This window comes from Leptosomus discolor, chromosome 5 (assembly GCF_034619465.1).
Source record: "Leptosomus discolor isolate bLepDis1 chromosome 5, bLepDis1.hap2, whole genome shotgun sequence".
NCBI lineage: Eukaryota > Metazoa > Chordata > Aves > Leptosomiformes > Leptosomidae > Leptosomus > Leptosomus discolor.
The window spans coordinates 18836146-18850228 of record NC_141395.1 but is presented as its reverse complement, the minus strand read 5'-3'; the positions used below and the strand labels follow the sequence as shown (position 1 = coordinate 18850228).

The following is a 14083-nucleotide window of genomic DNA, read 5'->3' as shown; positions in this document are numbered from 1 at the left end:
GTGCTGATGGCTAAGGTATTTGTAGTCAGTTCTGCATTTCATGTATGATTTTTAATTTTCTCTTGGTCGAGTTCTTTTAATGTCAATAATATCTTTAGAATAATTATTCTTTATTTAAAACCTTCTTGATTTGATTAAATTCTATTTCAAAGATATTTCTCCATGCATTTTGAACTTTTCTGTGGATTGTTTCAGTGAAAAAAAAAAAACTGTACAATAATGTGTTACATAATTGTACAAAGAAGGGTACAGAAACTTGCTTGACATTAGAGAAAAATTTGAAAAAGAGTTCAGAGTTGAAATTGCATTAGCATTCAAATTTAGTGTTTTTATATTAGGAGTAAAGCATTTAATAGTCTAGAACCAGAAGTTACTTTATTTTGAACATTAAATTAAAATATGAGTCATGTACATTTTTTGTTCTTAGACCCCAGTCCAAAGCTTCCCGAAAAGGGAATTTTGATAGTTGTCATCTTGAGTCCCCGCTATGGGATTTTGACAACAATTCAACATGCTGAGAAATTATATGGAACAGTTTTTGTACTCTGATATAAATCTCTTAGGAATGCTCAATTTTAGGGTATTGTACATTTCAGTTTACAAACAGCTTGTATTTAATACAACTAGTACGGCACTCTCAGATGTACACTCTGTAATTACTACTTGAGATGTGCCAATTATCCCAGTGTAAGCTAAATGGTCAGCTATTTTGGCATTTTACTGTTTAACACATAGACGAAGTAAACATCGGTGATTCAGGTCATAAATAACCAAAACTAATGAAATTTGGAAAATTCTTACCTCTATATGTCGGAGGAAGGAGAAGAGGCTGTTTGTTTTTTAGTGAGACTTGCTGAGTTTTCTAGATTACTGTGGGTGAAAATGGTATAGAAGGCTACGTAGAAGGCGTGTAGAAGGATAACATAGGCATTGTGGGCCGTTTTGTCAGTATTCTCTTGCAGAAGTTTCCACATACCCTCCCATTCCAGGTGAGAAGAATGAGGAAGAATTGTCTAATATTAGTTTGGAGGTCTGATCCCTTCTTGCGTGAGCAAAGCGTTTATGTAGGAGTTAAAACAGTATAGTCTGAGGTGAAGGGCAGCTGGATTAATTTCATATTAATTTCTGAGGTGACTTATGCAACACAATGTTTGCCCTTGGCAGGCAGTGTTAGTATTGTATTTTTCAGTATATTGAATCATTCTGCTTTGTACAGCAATACCTCAAAAGTTACAGCAAGTTCTTAGACAGAAAAATATTCCAGTAGACTTAGCTGCTGTTCTTTATTAAAATATAAATTATTTATCAATATAAGACTTTCAGATACTCAGAATCCAGGGAAAAGTCGGAAGTTGGCATGGAAATATACTTCTTAGGAATATAGTATCACGTCTCTGGGCTTATTGAGGTAGGCAGACCACGATACTGTATGTTTTCAGAAGTGTTGTTACCAGCATTTCAATATACATGGCATGGAGCTTAAATTATTGTGGATGGAGTTATTAACATCATTATGCTTGAAGTGCCACAGTAATAGGAACTGAAAATTAAATTGAAGTGTTCTGTATTGGGGAAGAAGGAGGTTCTTGGCCAGAAGAGTTTCACAATTTGAGTATTTTGTCACATCTTCATTAGTAATCCCTTCTTACTGAAACCTGCAGCGTTCTGCCATCTACGCAACAGGACGTATCACAAGAGCATGATTTATTTATTTTTTCTTTGAGGCATGGTATAACCTGTTCCTAGATTTACTCTTGTGAAAAGTAAACAAATGTAATAAAGTTTTGGCTAGCGTTTGTTTCTGCAACTCCTGTATATCCAAATGACAGTACTAAGCCAGTTGCTATCATAGTGTGAGTAGATTAGCCAAAGCTTTAGTCAGGCTGTGCCAGTATTTTTGCCATTAAGCTTTGCCTGAGGAAAGGGAGGGTTCAAGTGTCTTCTATTTTTGAACTCTTGTTTGCTCTTTTTTCGGATTGAAAAAGAAAAAAATACTACTCTTGATTTGAAAATCAGTACTGAAAGGAGGGAAGAATTATTTCCGTCTTGTAGAAAACACCTCACCTGGATTTTTTTCAAGATTGTCTGGCTACCTGTCCTGTTCACAGGACTCTGGGAATGATGGTAGAGGCATTTAAGGGGCTTTAGATGTCCAGCAGCAGTGGTGAGTCAGTTCTGCATGTGCGATGCAGGTCAGAATCCTGCCTTATCTACACACCTGCAGAAGGTGGGGAGGAAACATTTTCATTCTTACCTTTAATATTTCTTGCAGCACACTTTTTCAAAGAGCTGTTGCAACCAGCTCTTTTTAACTAAGGTAAGCATATAACCTGTTAGTTTACCTTTTAATCTTTTTAATTTGCCTTGTTAGGCAAAGTTAGGCATCCTAACTCAGTTTAAGTATTTCGGTAGTCAGTGGTTTTGGAGAGAAAACATGCTAGTTGGAAGAGCAGGAATGCTTGTCAGAACCTTCTCCTCTTCCTGTGCTTTGGGAATAACATACCGCAGTGTCTTGGAGAAGATCAGTTCTAAATCTTCTTGTTCCTGGAACAACATTTCAGCAGAATTCCTGGTTTCTTTTTCTCTTGTGATAACCCAATATTTATTTTATTTTGATCACACTAGAAGGCAAATGATGTTATACCTTCTGAGATCAAATAACTTTCCTTCAAAGAAGTTTCAAAGACAAAAGACGCCTCCTTTTTTAACACAGCAGAAATCTCTTATGCATCTGTTCAGACCCTTTCAGTGTACTTGATACAAGTTTCTGAGACCCGCACTAAAAACACACTATACTGTTCTCAAAGGTGTATGTGGGATATTGTCTCCAGATCTTGCTTCTGATTTACAGGTACAATAAATACACTTTTCATAGGAATCAGTGTGCTCCACAGAGTTACCAATTGCATTAAAAAGTGAATAAATAAGGGAGGGGGCTTGTTAACATGATAAATTAGTGCTATATCTCAGTTGGAAAAAAGGAAAAGAATGACTAAAACGAAAAATAAAATAGTGATTTTGTTACAGGTTCAGAGTCCTTCTTGGATGCAGCCTCAACCATATATAATGCAGCACCCAGTAAGTTTTTATGCTTCTCCATTGTTGTGTTTACTGATTATATATACACGTATAAACACTTTAAATACTTTATAAACAACAGGAAATAGGTCAATTCACACCCAATTACTTCCAGAGTTTTGATAATTACATCATGATTAAATCATGGATCAAAATGAAGAGGAAAACAAAGATAGTAACCTGGATTGGGGCCTCATTTTATTAGGAAGAAAAGAAAGCTGCCTTCAAGGTATCGAGGTGATAAGGACAGTTAGGGTTACCAAGTCAGGATCCTGAGGAAACTTTTTTTTTTTAAATGTAAATGAAAAGCACTTTGCCAATACCCATGTTTTACATACTGTTTAGCTATCAGGAGCTGGAACTGAAGACCTGAGGTTTTAGAATGGGTCTAGCATAGTTCAGACTGGATAATTTGAGAAAGACAGATGAATCTAGTGATACAAATGACATGATGGGCAGTCACTTGGGAAAACCTGCATAGCTTGTTCTGGCTTCACCGCTCATGAGTAATGCTGGTCTCCCTACACTTTTGGCTGTGGCATCTGTACCAGACTGTCAGGCATTCTAATGCGTACTCTCCAGTGATGTTTTACTTCTTATCTATGTCATTTGCCAATTAAGTACCATTATATCTGAGACCTCCTAGGTTTCTTGGGATGAGCATTACAAATAATAACAGGCACTTTAACGTATGCACTCCCGTAGTTTACAAACTGCTTTGTTTCCAGATACAGAAAGGATATTGTCTTGACTTTAATTAACCTCTCCATGCAGATTATAGAATGTAAATCTTCTTGGCAGAACATTTTCTTCTTGTGCATGCAGAGAAGGTGATACTAAACCAGAACACCCTCTCACACACTTAATTGTTGTTGTGTTTCTGGTTTTTGATGTTAAACACACATGCACACAACTGTTTTTAACTTTTCTATCAGCAGAGGTTTTCATTAAAAAAACATCTTTCATGTCATGCTGTGAAAGACACTAGTCGGTATGTTGTAATGCTATAAGGTGTCCTAGTTTCACAGGTATACAAGATGAGATTTCACAGTTGAAAATAAAGATCTAGATTCCTGACAAGTTCGGTTTTGGCCTGTGCAAAGACTGGTGCTGTCTTGCTCATTTGCTTTGCAGAGAAGCCTGCAGTCTACAGACAGGAAATTCTTTTAGTGTTTGATGTGCCTGTGACTCATTTCATCTGCACTGATCACATGGTTGTTTTTCCAACTATACTCTGCATGTTTTTTTTCTTTTCTTTTTTCTTTTTAAAGATTAGTTATTGATTCAGAGTACTGGCTTTCAGTACACTGCAATTATTTCTGTTAGTTTTAAGCCTCCATTGATTTTAATCAATACTTCTGCATGCATAAGTCACACAAAGTATTTGGAAACGTGTTTTTGTTGAACATGATTGGTAAAATGAAATATGCTGATAACTCTCCATTTCAGATAACTCTGAAAACCTTATGAGTGTCCCCTCCATATTTAGGAAGCTCACGTGTTTAAAAATTCGGCATACACTTTTTATGAGATTAAAAAAATGGTACAGGAGTGATAGAAAGGTCATCACAACAGCTAGTAGTTAGACAAAGACTCAGCATTGCTAACCCATTCTTCTAAAATATGTGTGCTAATGGAATCAGCCATTAGGTAGGGCAGCTGTCTTGTACGTGAATATCGCATGTGACTGGTAGTATTATCCTAACACAAATGTTCCTCCAAAGCCTCCATTCCTAAAGATGAGATAAAAGTTTCTTTCTAAAGCCTGAAATTCCAAAGCTTAAGCTAAGTGAATCTATACCTGGCAATGTGTGCAAATTTTTGCTTTAAAGTTAGCATCTGGTTAAACTCATGTTTTACAAAGTATTTTCAGCAGGTGTCTCAAGTGCATTGTACATCAGTTGTGTGTTCAGTAGGAAGTCAATGCAGTTCTTACCACATTCCCAAACTGCACAAAACGCATCTGCTCGAGTAGAATATTCAGAATGTCCCAGACCTGCATCCTGAGTCAGTGCCTGGGATTAAGAAGAGTTCCTGTGGTATATCGCCTCGGAAGGACAGCCCATACTTAGATTCTTCAGTCAAAAATGTAATTAAAATCTGAGTGTTGCCGCAACCATTTCTTTCTTTCTCTGTTTTAATAGGGTGCTGTACTGACTCCCTCCATGGACCACACCATGTCACTACAGCCTGCATCGATGATAAGCCCTCTGACACAGCAGATGAGTCATCTTTCATTAGGCAGTACTGGAACAGTATGTAGCAATTTAGTACAAAATAGAACTTACACAAGTTGAAAATACTGCGTGTAGATCACAGTATGCATGTGCAGCTTACATGTAGGAAAAAAATAATCCCTTAAATAGTCTTTCTCCAATAAAATATTGTCTCCATTTTAAAATCACATTCAGTAGTTTTTATTCAGTCTGTTAGCTGATCAGAAATTGGAAATGAGTAAATAAAAATAGATCAAAGCAAATGAAAGGAGCCCAGGAGGCAATTCCAGAGTTATATCAAAAAAGAAAAAATAGCTGTTTTTTACTCTTCAGGAGTTCAGAGTTGCAGAAAGTAACATAAAGTGTGGAACAGAAACTAAACCAGAAGAAGACATGCAGGCTAGCTTCTAAACTGAAAGATCCTTATTTTCCTAGCAGATAGAATTAAAAAAAAAGAAAAGATGATGACTGGGATTAACAGAGAAGGAAAAGTCCTTTTCCTAGTCTTTGAAGTCCAAATTTGAGTTTTCTCGAAACAGGTATCTCACTTTTCTGAAAAGCCTATTGATTTTCAGACTCAAGAGTCTTTCTCTCATGTATTTTGCTTTATCCGTTAAACAGTATCATGATAGGTATTTTGAATACTCTTAAATTTACATTGGGCTTTAACTCAACTTAGTGGACTTTTGTCTTTCTAGTACATGCCAGCCACAACAGCTATGCAAGGAGCCTACATACCCCAATATACACATGTCCAGACAGCAGCGGTTCCTGTTGAGGTCAGTATATTTTATAAAAGACCACAGATAAGAGATGTGAATATGATACTAGATTTTGTTTGCTAGGAAAACTACTGTTTAAAGCCTAACATTATAACTGTGAATGTACTGTGACTGCAATGTATATTAAAACTACATAGGGTCTTTATTCTCAGCTAATATAAACGGTATTGTAACAAAGAATGATGTGTACTTCTGTCAGTATAGTACTTGGAGCAGTCTTCCCTATGAGCGTAGCTCAGATGAACTTTGTGTTTTGTGAAATCTGACTTCCAATAGGAACAAGCCAGGGGGTATATTGTAGTTTTAATCTTTCATTTAGTTTTCCTGTGAGCAAACCTTCTCTGCCAACAGACTGTGATTGTAAGTTTTTGCAAAGAATCCTGATTTTACCCTGGCATTTCAGGATACTGTGCATATTTGCCTAATGAACACCTCTGCAAGTCCAGTTGAAGAGCATCATTAAATGGTAGACAATAGTTTGTCTACTATTTTGACTTACCTTACACCCTTTCATAGGCCAGTACTTTTTTAACAGGGGAGCTAGACAAGGTATGCTGCAGCATTTCTATTCAGAATCAGTGCTAGACAGTCTCTTCCAGAGCCTGTAAGAAAAAATATTTCATTTCAAAGTCTATTTGTCCAGAAACTCCAGAACTTGTTTGGTTCAGTTCAGAATCTGCCCATGTGGGTCGGAGAAGTACTTTTGGTAATTAGCTGATTGCACTATCTGGCAGAGCACTATCAGCTGAATTAATTCCCTGGTTTCTGGGGGGTCTGTGTGCAAAGTCCCAACTACAATTCTTTGTGTTGCTTAGTGCCAATCACACCACGGTATTCCAAGCGATTGTGTTTGTACATGTGGTAAGTAGATCTCATTCTTCTTGCTGTCCTCCAAAAGGAGAGGGGCAGAATGCTCTTTTGCATTTGCAGATAGAAAATATACAAGCAGTTGTTTGCTCCCTCTGTGTATTTATTTCTATAATGTCAAAGGTTTGTGGGTTTTTTAAATTATCATCAAAGCATCTGAGGAAATACCAGGTTTGCATGATCGATTTATTTCTCTGTTTGCTGAAATGTAAATCAATGCAGAGTTAACACCTCAAATTTGGAATACCCCACTTGAGAAATGCTAGAAAGACTTTAGATTCGAAGACTGTTAATTGCATGAGTCACATGGAAATACAGATTGCAGATAATGCTGCCTGCTGTTGTCTCATGTCTTGTCTTCCTTTTTCTTGCAGGAAGCCAGTGGTCAACAACAGGTGACAGTAGAGACGTCCAGTGACCATTCTCCATATACGTATCAGCAAAATAAGTAACTGTGAGGTAGGGGCTCATCCTATCACATGAAAGATATGAATTCAAAGATATTTTATTTCATAACTTGCAGTACAATGTACTGAAACTTTTTTTTTCATGTCCTATAAATAACGCTGATAATATCTGGGGACAGGCAGTGAAGTTAATTTGAACTTGAACAGAGTTGGAAGCCAGGGAAGGAAGCACAGGTTCCAGAAGTGAGTTAATGAATTATGAGTAATAGTGTTTTAATAATTTCTCTATAGCATAACTGCATTATGTTGGATTTTGATTTGTTCATCTTGGCAGCGTGCTGTGTACAAGAATAACAATGAATTAGTGCAAAAATAGGAGAATCACAATGCTAAAGGGAACTGCATTTATATATATATCCTCTAGTTCTGTGGTATGCTTAAGATTTGGAAGCAGCTTTTTACAGACCACAGGCAGGGGGGTGGTCTGGTAGAAATCCTTGTGACCTTTTCTCCTGAAGACTTCCCTGCTCATCCTTTATTCTAGGAAAAAGCGGTTTGGTCCAGAATTTTGTCAATTGATTTTTAATCCATGTCCTTGTTTGACTCTAATTCCAGAGTTTTGCTTTCATACTCCACGTTTCCTCATGGCCTTTTCTACTAACCAATCATTAGCTTTACCTGGACTCCTTCCACACAAAAGTTTTGCTTTCTGTAAATTGCCATCCTGAAAATATGGTTTGCACTAACCGTTCCCTTCTCCATCCTCCACGTTTTAAGATTCTGGAATTCAGTTTTTCATTAACTCATCTTTTTCCGAGTGCTTTGTCAGCCAGGCAACTTGACTTACATAACGCATCAAATTTTGTGAGACCTCATATTGCAAAATTCCGATCAGCTGCAATAATGTGCTGGAGGCTGTCTTTGAAGGGTTTTTCTGCGGCCCTCGCGGCATTTACTAGGTACTCAGAAATCATAATCAAGTTATGTGCAAAGAATTTCTAATGGTGTGGTATTCTCCCTAAAATGCATAGATCTAACAGTACACACATTTTGGTGTTACCTTTGATTTTGCAGGTCGGCTGTGCTATTTGAGAACACTGCTTTCATCCCCATTATTGGCATAACAACTTCTTATATGTTCAAGCATGTAAAGATAGAAAGAAACCAGTGGGGAAGCTTCGCGCATTCAACAGATGGCACAGTCTGCATAGCACAACACATGACCTGTGTTTATTATTGTAGTCTGGCCAAATGCTGGCATCTAGAGAAAGCCCACATCCTTGATTTGCTTCCAGGGCAGGGAGAAAGCAAAGCCACAGGCTCTTCTCGTTATCCATCTCCTAGTGTTAGAATCATGGCTCCTGCACGTTTCCCATGCCAAGGCTGTTGGCTGGTGTTAACCACGTTGCAAGGAATTATTTGTTTTGCCTTAAGTCTTCCCTGTGGGCCTGTAAAACCTCCTTACCCATACAGATCCGTGGTAGACGGCAAAGCTTAATCCTGCACGTCACCTCCCCGTCCTGCCTCTCTCTCCCAGCCTGTCGGTATCTTTCCCATAGACTGGGGCCAGACAGGAGCAGCAGCGTTCAGTTTCCTGAAAGGATGAGACGTGATGCTATCGAGACACAGTTTGTAATGATGACTCTGTGTAGAATACTGAGCTCTGTGAGCAACTCTGTATGTTTGCTGTAAACCAATCCTCCACGTATTTTATTCTTCAGAGAAGTAGCGTTACGTGTATTTATATGCAGTAGGAGCCAGTGAAATCTCAGTCAGCGGTGGCTATGGCAGTGGGCATGTGGGGAAGGTTAATATTACTCAGCTGATTTCAGCCTCAGAGTATGGCATTTGGTATTTCTGTCCCTGGAACATGTTGGTACTTGTCATTTTTCAGAGAGGTGAAGGGCAGGGAATTGACAGTTATTTCTTGCCCTAAATACAGGGAACGCTGCAGTCTCTTAATTGTTGAGGCTTCGTTACTATTGTCAAACTGAAACTTTTTTCTAAATGCAAATGCAGGACTTTTGGGAATGTCCTATTAGAGGTCAGTATACATATTGCCATAAATAAGGGGTAAATGACAACTAGCACATTTTCGTAAGTGGGTGCAGTTGGTCAGAAACACACAGCCTCCTTCCTTTGGTGCCTGCCTTTAATAGCTTTATAGCTTCTTTTCAAAAAGTTGCTACTATGTGAAAATAGTGAAAGGGACTTGGGGAAGAAAAGAAGTTAAACATGCACCTGTAAACGTGCAAGCCTTACAATACCAGACTTTGTCTTGCCTTGAGAAATAAAAAATTGTCTAAACTTTTTTCATTAGCTGGGTGTTTGTTTAAACCCATGTGGCAATTTAAGCCAATACAGTAAATTGAGAAGTCTTCTCTCAAATTTAGTGAGCCCTGAATTGCTCTGAAGTATTAGCGATCGTGCAGGCACAGCAGCTGTCCGTGCGTTAGCTGTTGTACAGACCCTCCCTGAGGCTACATCAAAGGAAAGTTGTGTTCCTTTTCCAGAGATCAGAAGCCTTGGAGGTGCCGCAGAAGTTAAGCTCACACACTTTTGGTCAATCAAAAGGAAACAACAATAACAAAACAAGAAGGGAATAGCTTTGAGTCCAATCTCACGGTTCCCCAGTGGGAACTCTGCGTGCTGAACAGGTATTGGAGACAGAGGGGGAAAGTACGATACAGGCTGTATCCTGGCGGAGAGCCTTATCCTGGGAAGGGCCGAGCATCTGTGGTGCCGCCTGTGTTACTTCTCAGATTCATACTCGGATTCACTTAGTCTTCTCACAGCTGTCTAACCCAGGAAATGATGTCGTTTTATGGACAGCTACATTAACAAAAAAGCGTGCAATTGTAACTCCGCTCTAGCTCTGACCTTTCTGTGTTGCAGATGTCCAGTGTTGACCTGGCCTGGAGAAGGGTGCAAAGGCTGAAACAATCATGGATTTTACTGATCAATTGTGCTTTAGGAATTATTGACAGTTTTGCACAGGTTCTTGAAAATGTTATTTATAATGAAATCAACTAAAACTATTTTTGCTATAAGTTCTATAAGGTGCATAAGAAAAACCTTAAATTCATCTAGTAGCTGTTCCCATGAACAGGTTTATTTTAGTAAAAAAAAATTTTTATCAAGTGTTATGACGCAAAAAAAAAAATATTCAAATTTCTGGGTATGCACAAATGACCACGAAGACTTATTCAAGTGCATGACAGAATTTGTGTTTTGGTTTATTTTTATTTTGTTTGTTTCTTTTTTTTTTTTTTTATTAATTGTATGAAATGGGTTTTCTGAAGTTTAAAATAGTAAAACATCTAAGATGATGTTCTGTGCTTGCAGTGTGTGAGTGTTGCTTTAGTGCAGTGTTGCAGTTATAGTGTCTGGTCTTTTAGCTTTCTGTTTTTCTTTTAATGTAGTGTGAAGTGTCTTATCCTTTTCTATAAATTCCAATTTGCCTTAACTCTTTCAATGCTGTAGCTGTTTCAGTAAGTAGTCCAAACTAATGGTGTAGAATGCTTTGACCAAATGAGCTGGTCTATTATGCCTTGTAAAACAGCAGCATAGGGCTTTTAAAGGTAGTCAATAAAAATTGCTGAAAATTTGGCTTTTTTAATGTGTAGTAAGTGTTTTTAATGATTTTTCACATAATATGTAAGGTAGTGAAATGCAAGAGGGGAAAAAATGTTTTGTGTGAAACACATTTTCTGACTGGGGAAATTTTAATAGGGTAAATTGTTTGTAAGGCCATATGCCAATAGTTCCCTCTGGTAGTTTGAACGATTTAGGAACTCTGCTGTATGATGCAATGTAAAATCTTTTTTTGCCTTTTTTCAGAAACTAACTTGATGTTCTAGTTTTAGCGTAGGTAGAGTGGGGAGTTTGGGGTGGGGATATCACCGAATGTTTTTGTCCTTCCTTTATACTAATGATAGTGCTTTAGGATGAGGATTGTGCTGAGACTTAGCAAACAGAAAAGTTGCTATTACAGCAAAATGGCAAAAGCTAAAGGACTCATTTTCAAACATACGCTGAGATGTAAGTAGAAGCATAATTGATTGGGTACTAGCTCTCTATAGTAGGTAAATAAAAATAAAAAGACTTGGCACTTTTAAAAGGTAACTTTACCAAAGAACAAAGAGCCAGTAACCAATAATTCTGTTTTGTCTCAGCATTACGTCTTCTGTACTCTTTATTTTTGCCGGACCAGTTTGCGGTTAGGAGAATGTGCCTTTTTTGTACATTTGCATTTAGGTTTTATAATTTTAATTGATGTATGGACACAAAAGCATGAAGGAAGACTTGGATCCAAGCAGTGCCACACTTTACATCATCACTACAAGTGTTAAGTGTAAAGAAAACAAATTTTGAAACTATGAAATTCCTGATTCATAAATACACAGTTATTTGTACTTCACATATTAGATAATTCACTGCTACTAAAGCTCTTTATTACAATTGCATATGTTTTAAATCAAATGATAAATTAAGTTGTCTTCCAAAACTGTGTACTTCTCTGGTCAGCTGTATATGATCAGTTATCTACCTCAAAGTTTATTTCCTTTTGTATTGGGACAGGTTGCTGGCCCTCCCTGTTTCCACAGACCAAATCATCCTAGCTCGGGAGCTAGGGCTAAGCAGTTGTTTCTTTCAAGTATTTTTTAGTTTTTAAATTTTGTGTGAGTATTGGAGTATAGATGTCGGTGACATTTCATAGTTTCAAAAGTAAATTGCTGCTCTGAGAAGTGTAGATTCTAGTGAAATACATAGTCATAAGAGATGTGTTTTTGTTTTTTCTTTTTTTTAAAAAGTTGTGGTATTATTGGTTCTATGCTCCCTGGAATATTACTGCTTTGTAGAAGTCCAGACTTCCTGCAGCACCTTGCCTGTATCTGGTAATTTTCCAAACCTGGATCTCTCACTACTTGATACTTTTGCGTTAATTAAAACTGCAGTATGATAGCTGTGTTAGAGGGAGGGAAGAGCTGCTGCCAGAAATGTCTGAACTAAGTGCCATACTCATTGTCTGGGTAAGATTTGGGAAATTTAACCTCTGTACATAAAGAAATAATCAGTTACTTAAACATCACATAGTAGACAGCCATTAAATTATAAAAAATTAATTTATGAAGAAAGACCTTTTGTACAGATTGAAAAAAAAAGATTTTCATAGAGATATCTATATGATCAAGAGAGTTAATTTTTTATTTTTGTTTTACTAGTGCCACAAACTTGCCAGTGGTAACTTATTTGTCCGGTTCAAGATAACTCTGTAGTTTTGTTTCCTAGGACTTGTTGTTAAACGCCAAAAGACATTTTTGAACTGTAAATTTGATTAGATTGTTAGCTTTTTTCTGTTTTATTTCTTTGAAAACTTTTGAATAAAAAACATCCAAAAAAATGAAAATGCGTTGTCTTTTTTCCTTCAGCCCTTCCTTTATTGGGGGAAAACCCAAGCAGATGATGGTAAAACCTTTGCATTTATTTTGAAGTGCTTGGAGTTGCTTTCTGCTTTACAGTCGGGCTTTCTCCTTCCTCTGTCTTTTGTTAAAGTTTAACTGTTTCAAACCACACTACAAAGTCACTTACTCTTTCAGACAAAACAGGAAAAGATGTATGAAAAATATATGGTGAAATAACCTGATTTGAATGCAAGAACTCTGTTGTCCTCTGTGTCAGCCCGCACAGAGAGTTGCATGTAACCAGGCCTGCTCGCTGTAGTTGTGAATACAAGCCAGTTTGCTCGATGTAAGGGCAGAGATGGAGGGTCACTTTGGTAGTTCATAGCATTGAACTGCTGCCTAAAAGTGCTTTCGTCTTCCCAAGTGTAGTGGCGTTGGCTGGCATACCCAGTTCTGGAGAGCAGAGGTGATACTTCACTGGAATTAAAAATTGTCCCAAGTGTGTGCCTTCCAGCTGCAATCTTTGAGCATTTTATTTCTTTAAAGATAGTCTCTGGTTTTCTTATCCTTTTGGCACGACCACCACTGCTGATGGTGTGTATCAGGTAGAGGACTGCCCTGCCCAAAATAAGGCATGGAAAGGAAAAAGAGTAAAACATCAACAAGCGTGTCTCCTCAGCCAAATGCTTTTCCAGTCACACAGTCCTCGGTACAGCTTTGTAACTACACGTATGGCAGGAGAGGGGCTCTGACCCAGTCTTGGGTGCCTAAGGGTGCACCCAGTGGCAGAGAGCAGTGGCTGGGTGATCCAGTGGGCTCCCGCACCTCGCCACCAGTGCTGGATAGGCAAAGGGAAGGTGTGCTCACCTCGGGCTGTTCTGCCCTGGAGAACCCTTGGGACACGGTCCGTTGTTAGGCACCTGGTTCTGACAGACACCAGGGGCAGTGCCAGCCCTGTGCCAGGCCAGGCAGCCTGCTGGGGGTCAGCTGGGGTCATGCTGCAGGCAGTGCCCAGCCCAAGCTTTCGGTCACACGATACTAATGCAAGATGCTGAGAATAAATGCGTTTCCAGTAGAGATGGCGAAAGGGACTCACCTAGAGGTTAGGAAACTTGATTTACATTAGCTTATGCAATAAAGACATCCTCGACAATGATGGCTCTTACTGTTATTGAAGAGAAAAAAGCCTGACGCTGTGTGCTACTAAACACATTTAGACTCCCATAACTGAAGAAATGCTATTTTTACCATTTTGTGGTTATTGAAATACAGGTATAGCATGTTGCCTGTCTAAAATGCAATGGATGAGAAGATGAATACAGAAGACT

The 14083-nt window shown here is 38.2% G+C and overlaps 1 protein-coding gene across 2 annotated transcripts in view; it reads left to right on the top strand.

Moving 5' to 3' along the window:
• The window catches only part of RBMS1 (RNA binding motif single stranded interacting protein 1), a 95746-nt gene extending 82986 nt beyond the window's left edge, over positions 1 to 12760 (top strand). For both annotated transcript variants that reach the window (XM_086464971.1, XM_086464970.1), the window contains exons 10-14: positions 3028 to 3078; positions 5223 to 5333; positions 5993 to 6073; positions 7318 to 7402; positions 10246 to 12760. In XM_086464971.1, the coding sequence (XP_086321097.1) occupies positions 3028 to 3078; positions 5223 to 5333; positions 5993 to 6073; positions 7318 to 7395 (321 nt within the window). In that variant the 3' untranslated portion in view covers positions 7396 to 7402; positions 10246 to 12760. The remainder of the gene's footprint in view (positions 1 to 3027; positions 3079 to 5222; positions 5334 to 5992; positions 6074 to 7317; positions 7403 to 10245) is intronic.
• The last annotated feature ends 1323 nt before the right edge of the window (positions 12761 to 14083 follow it).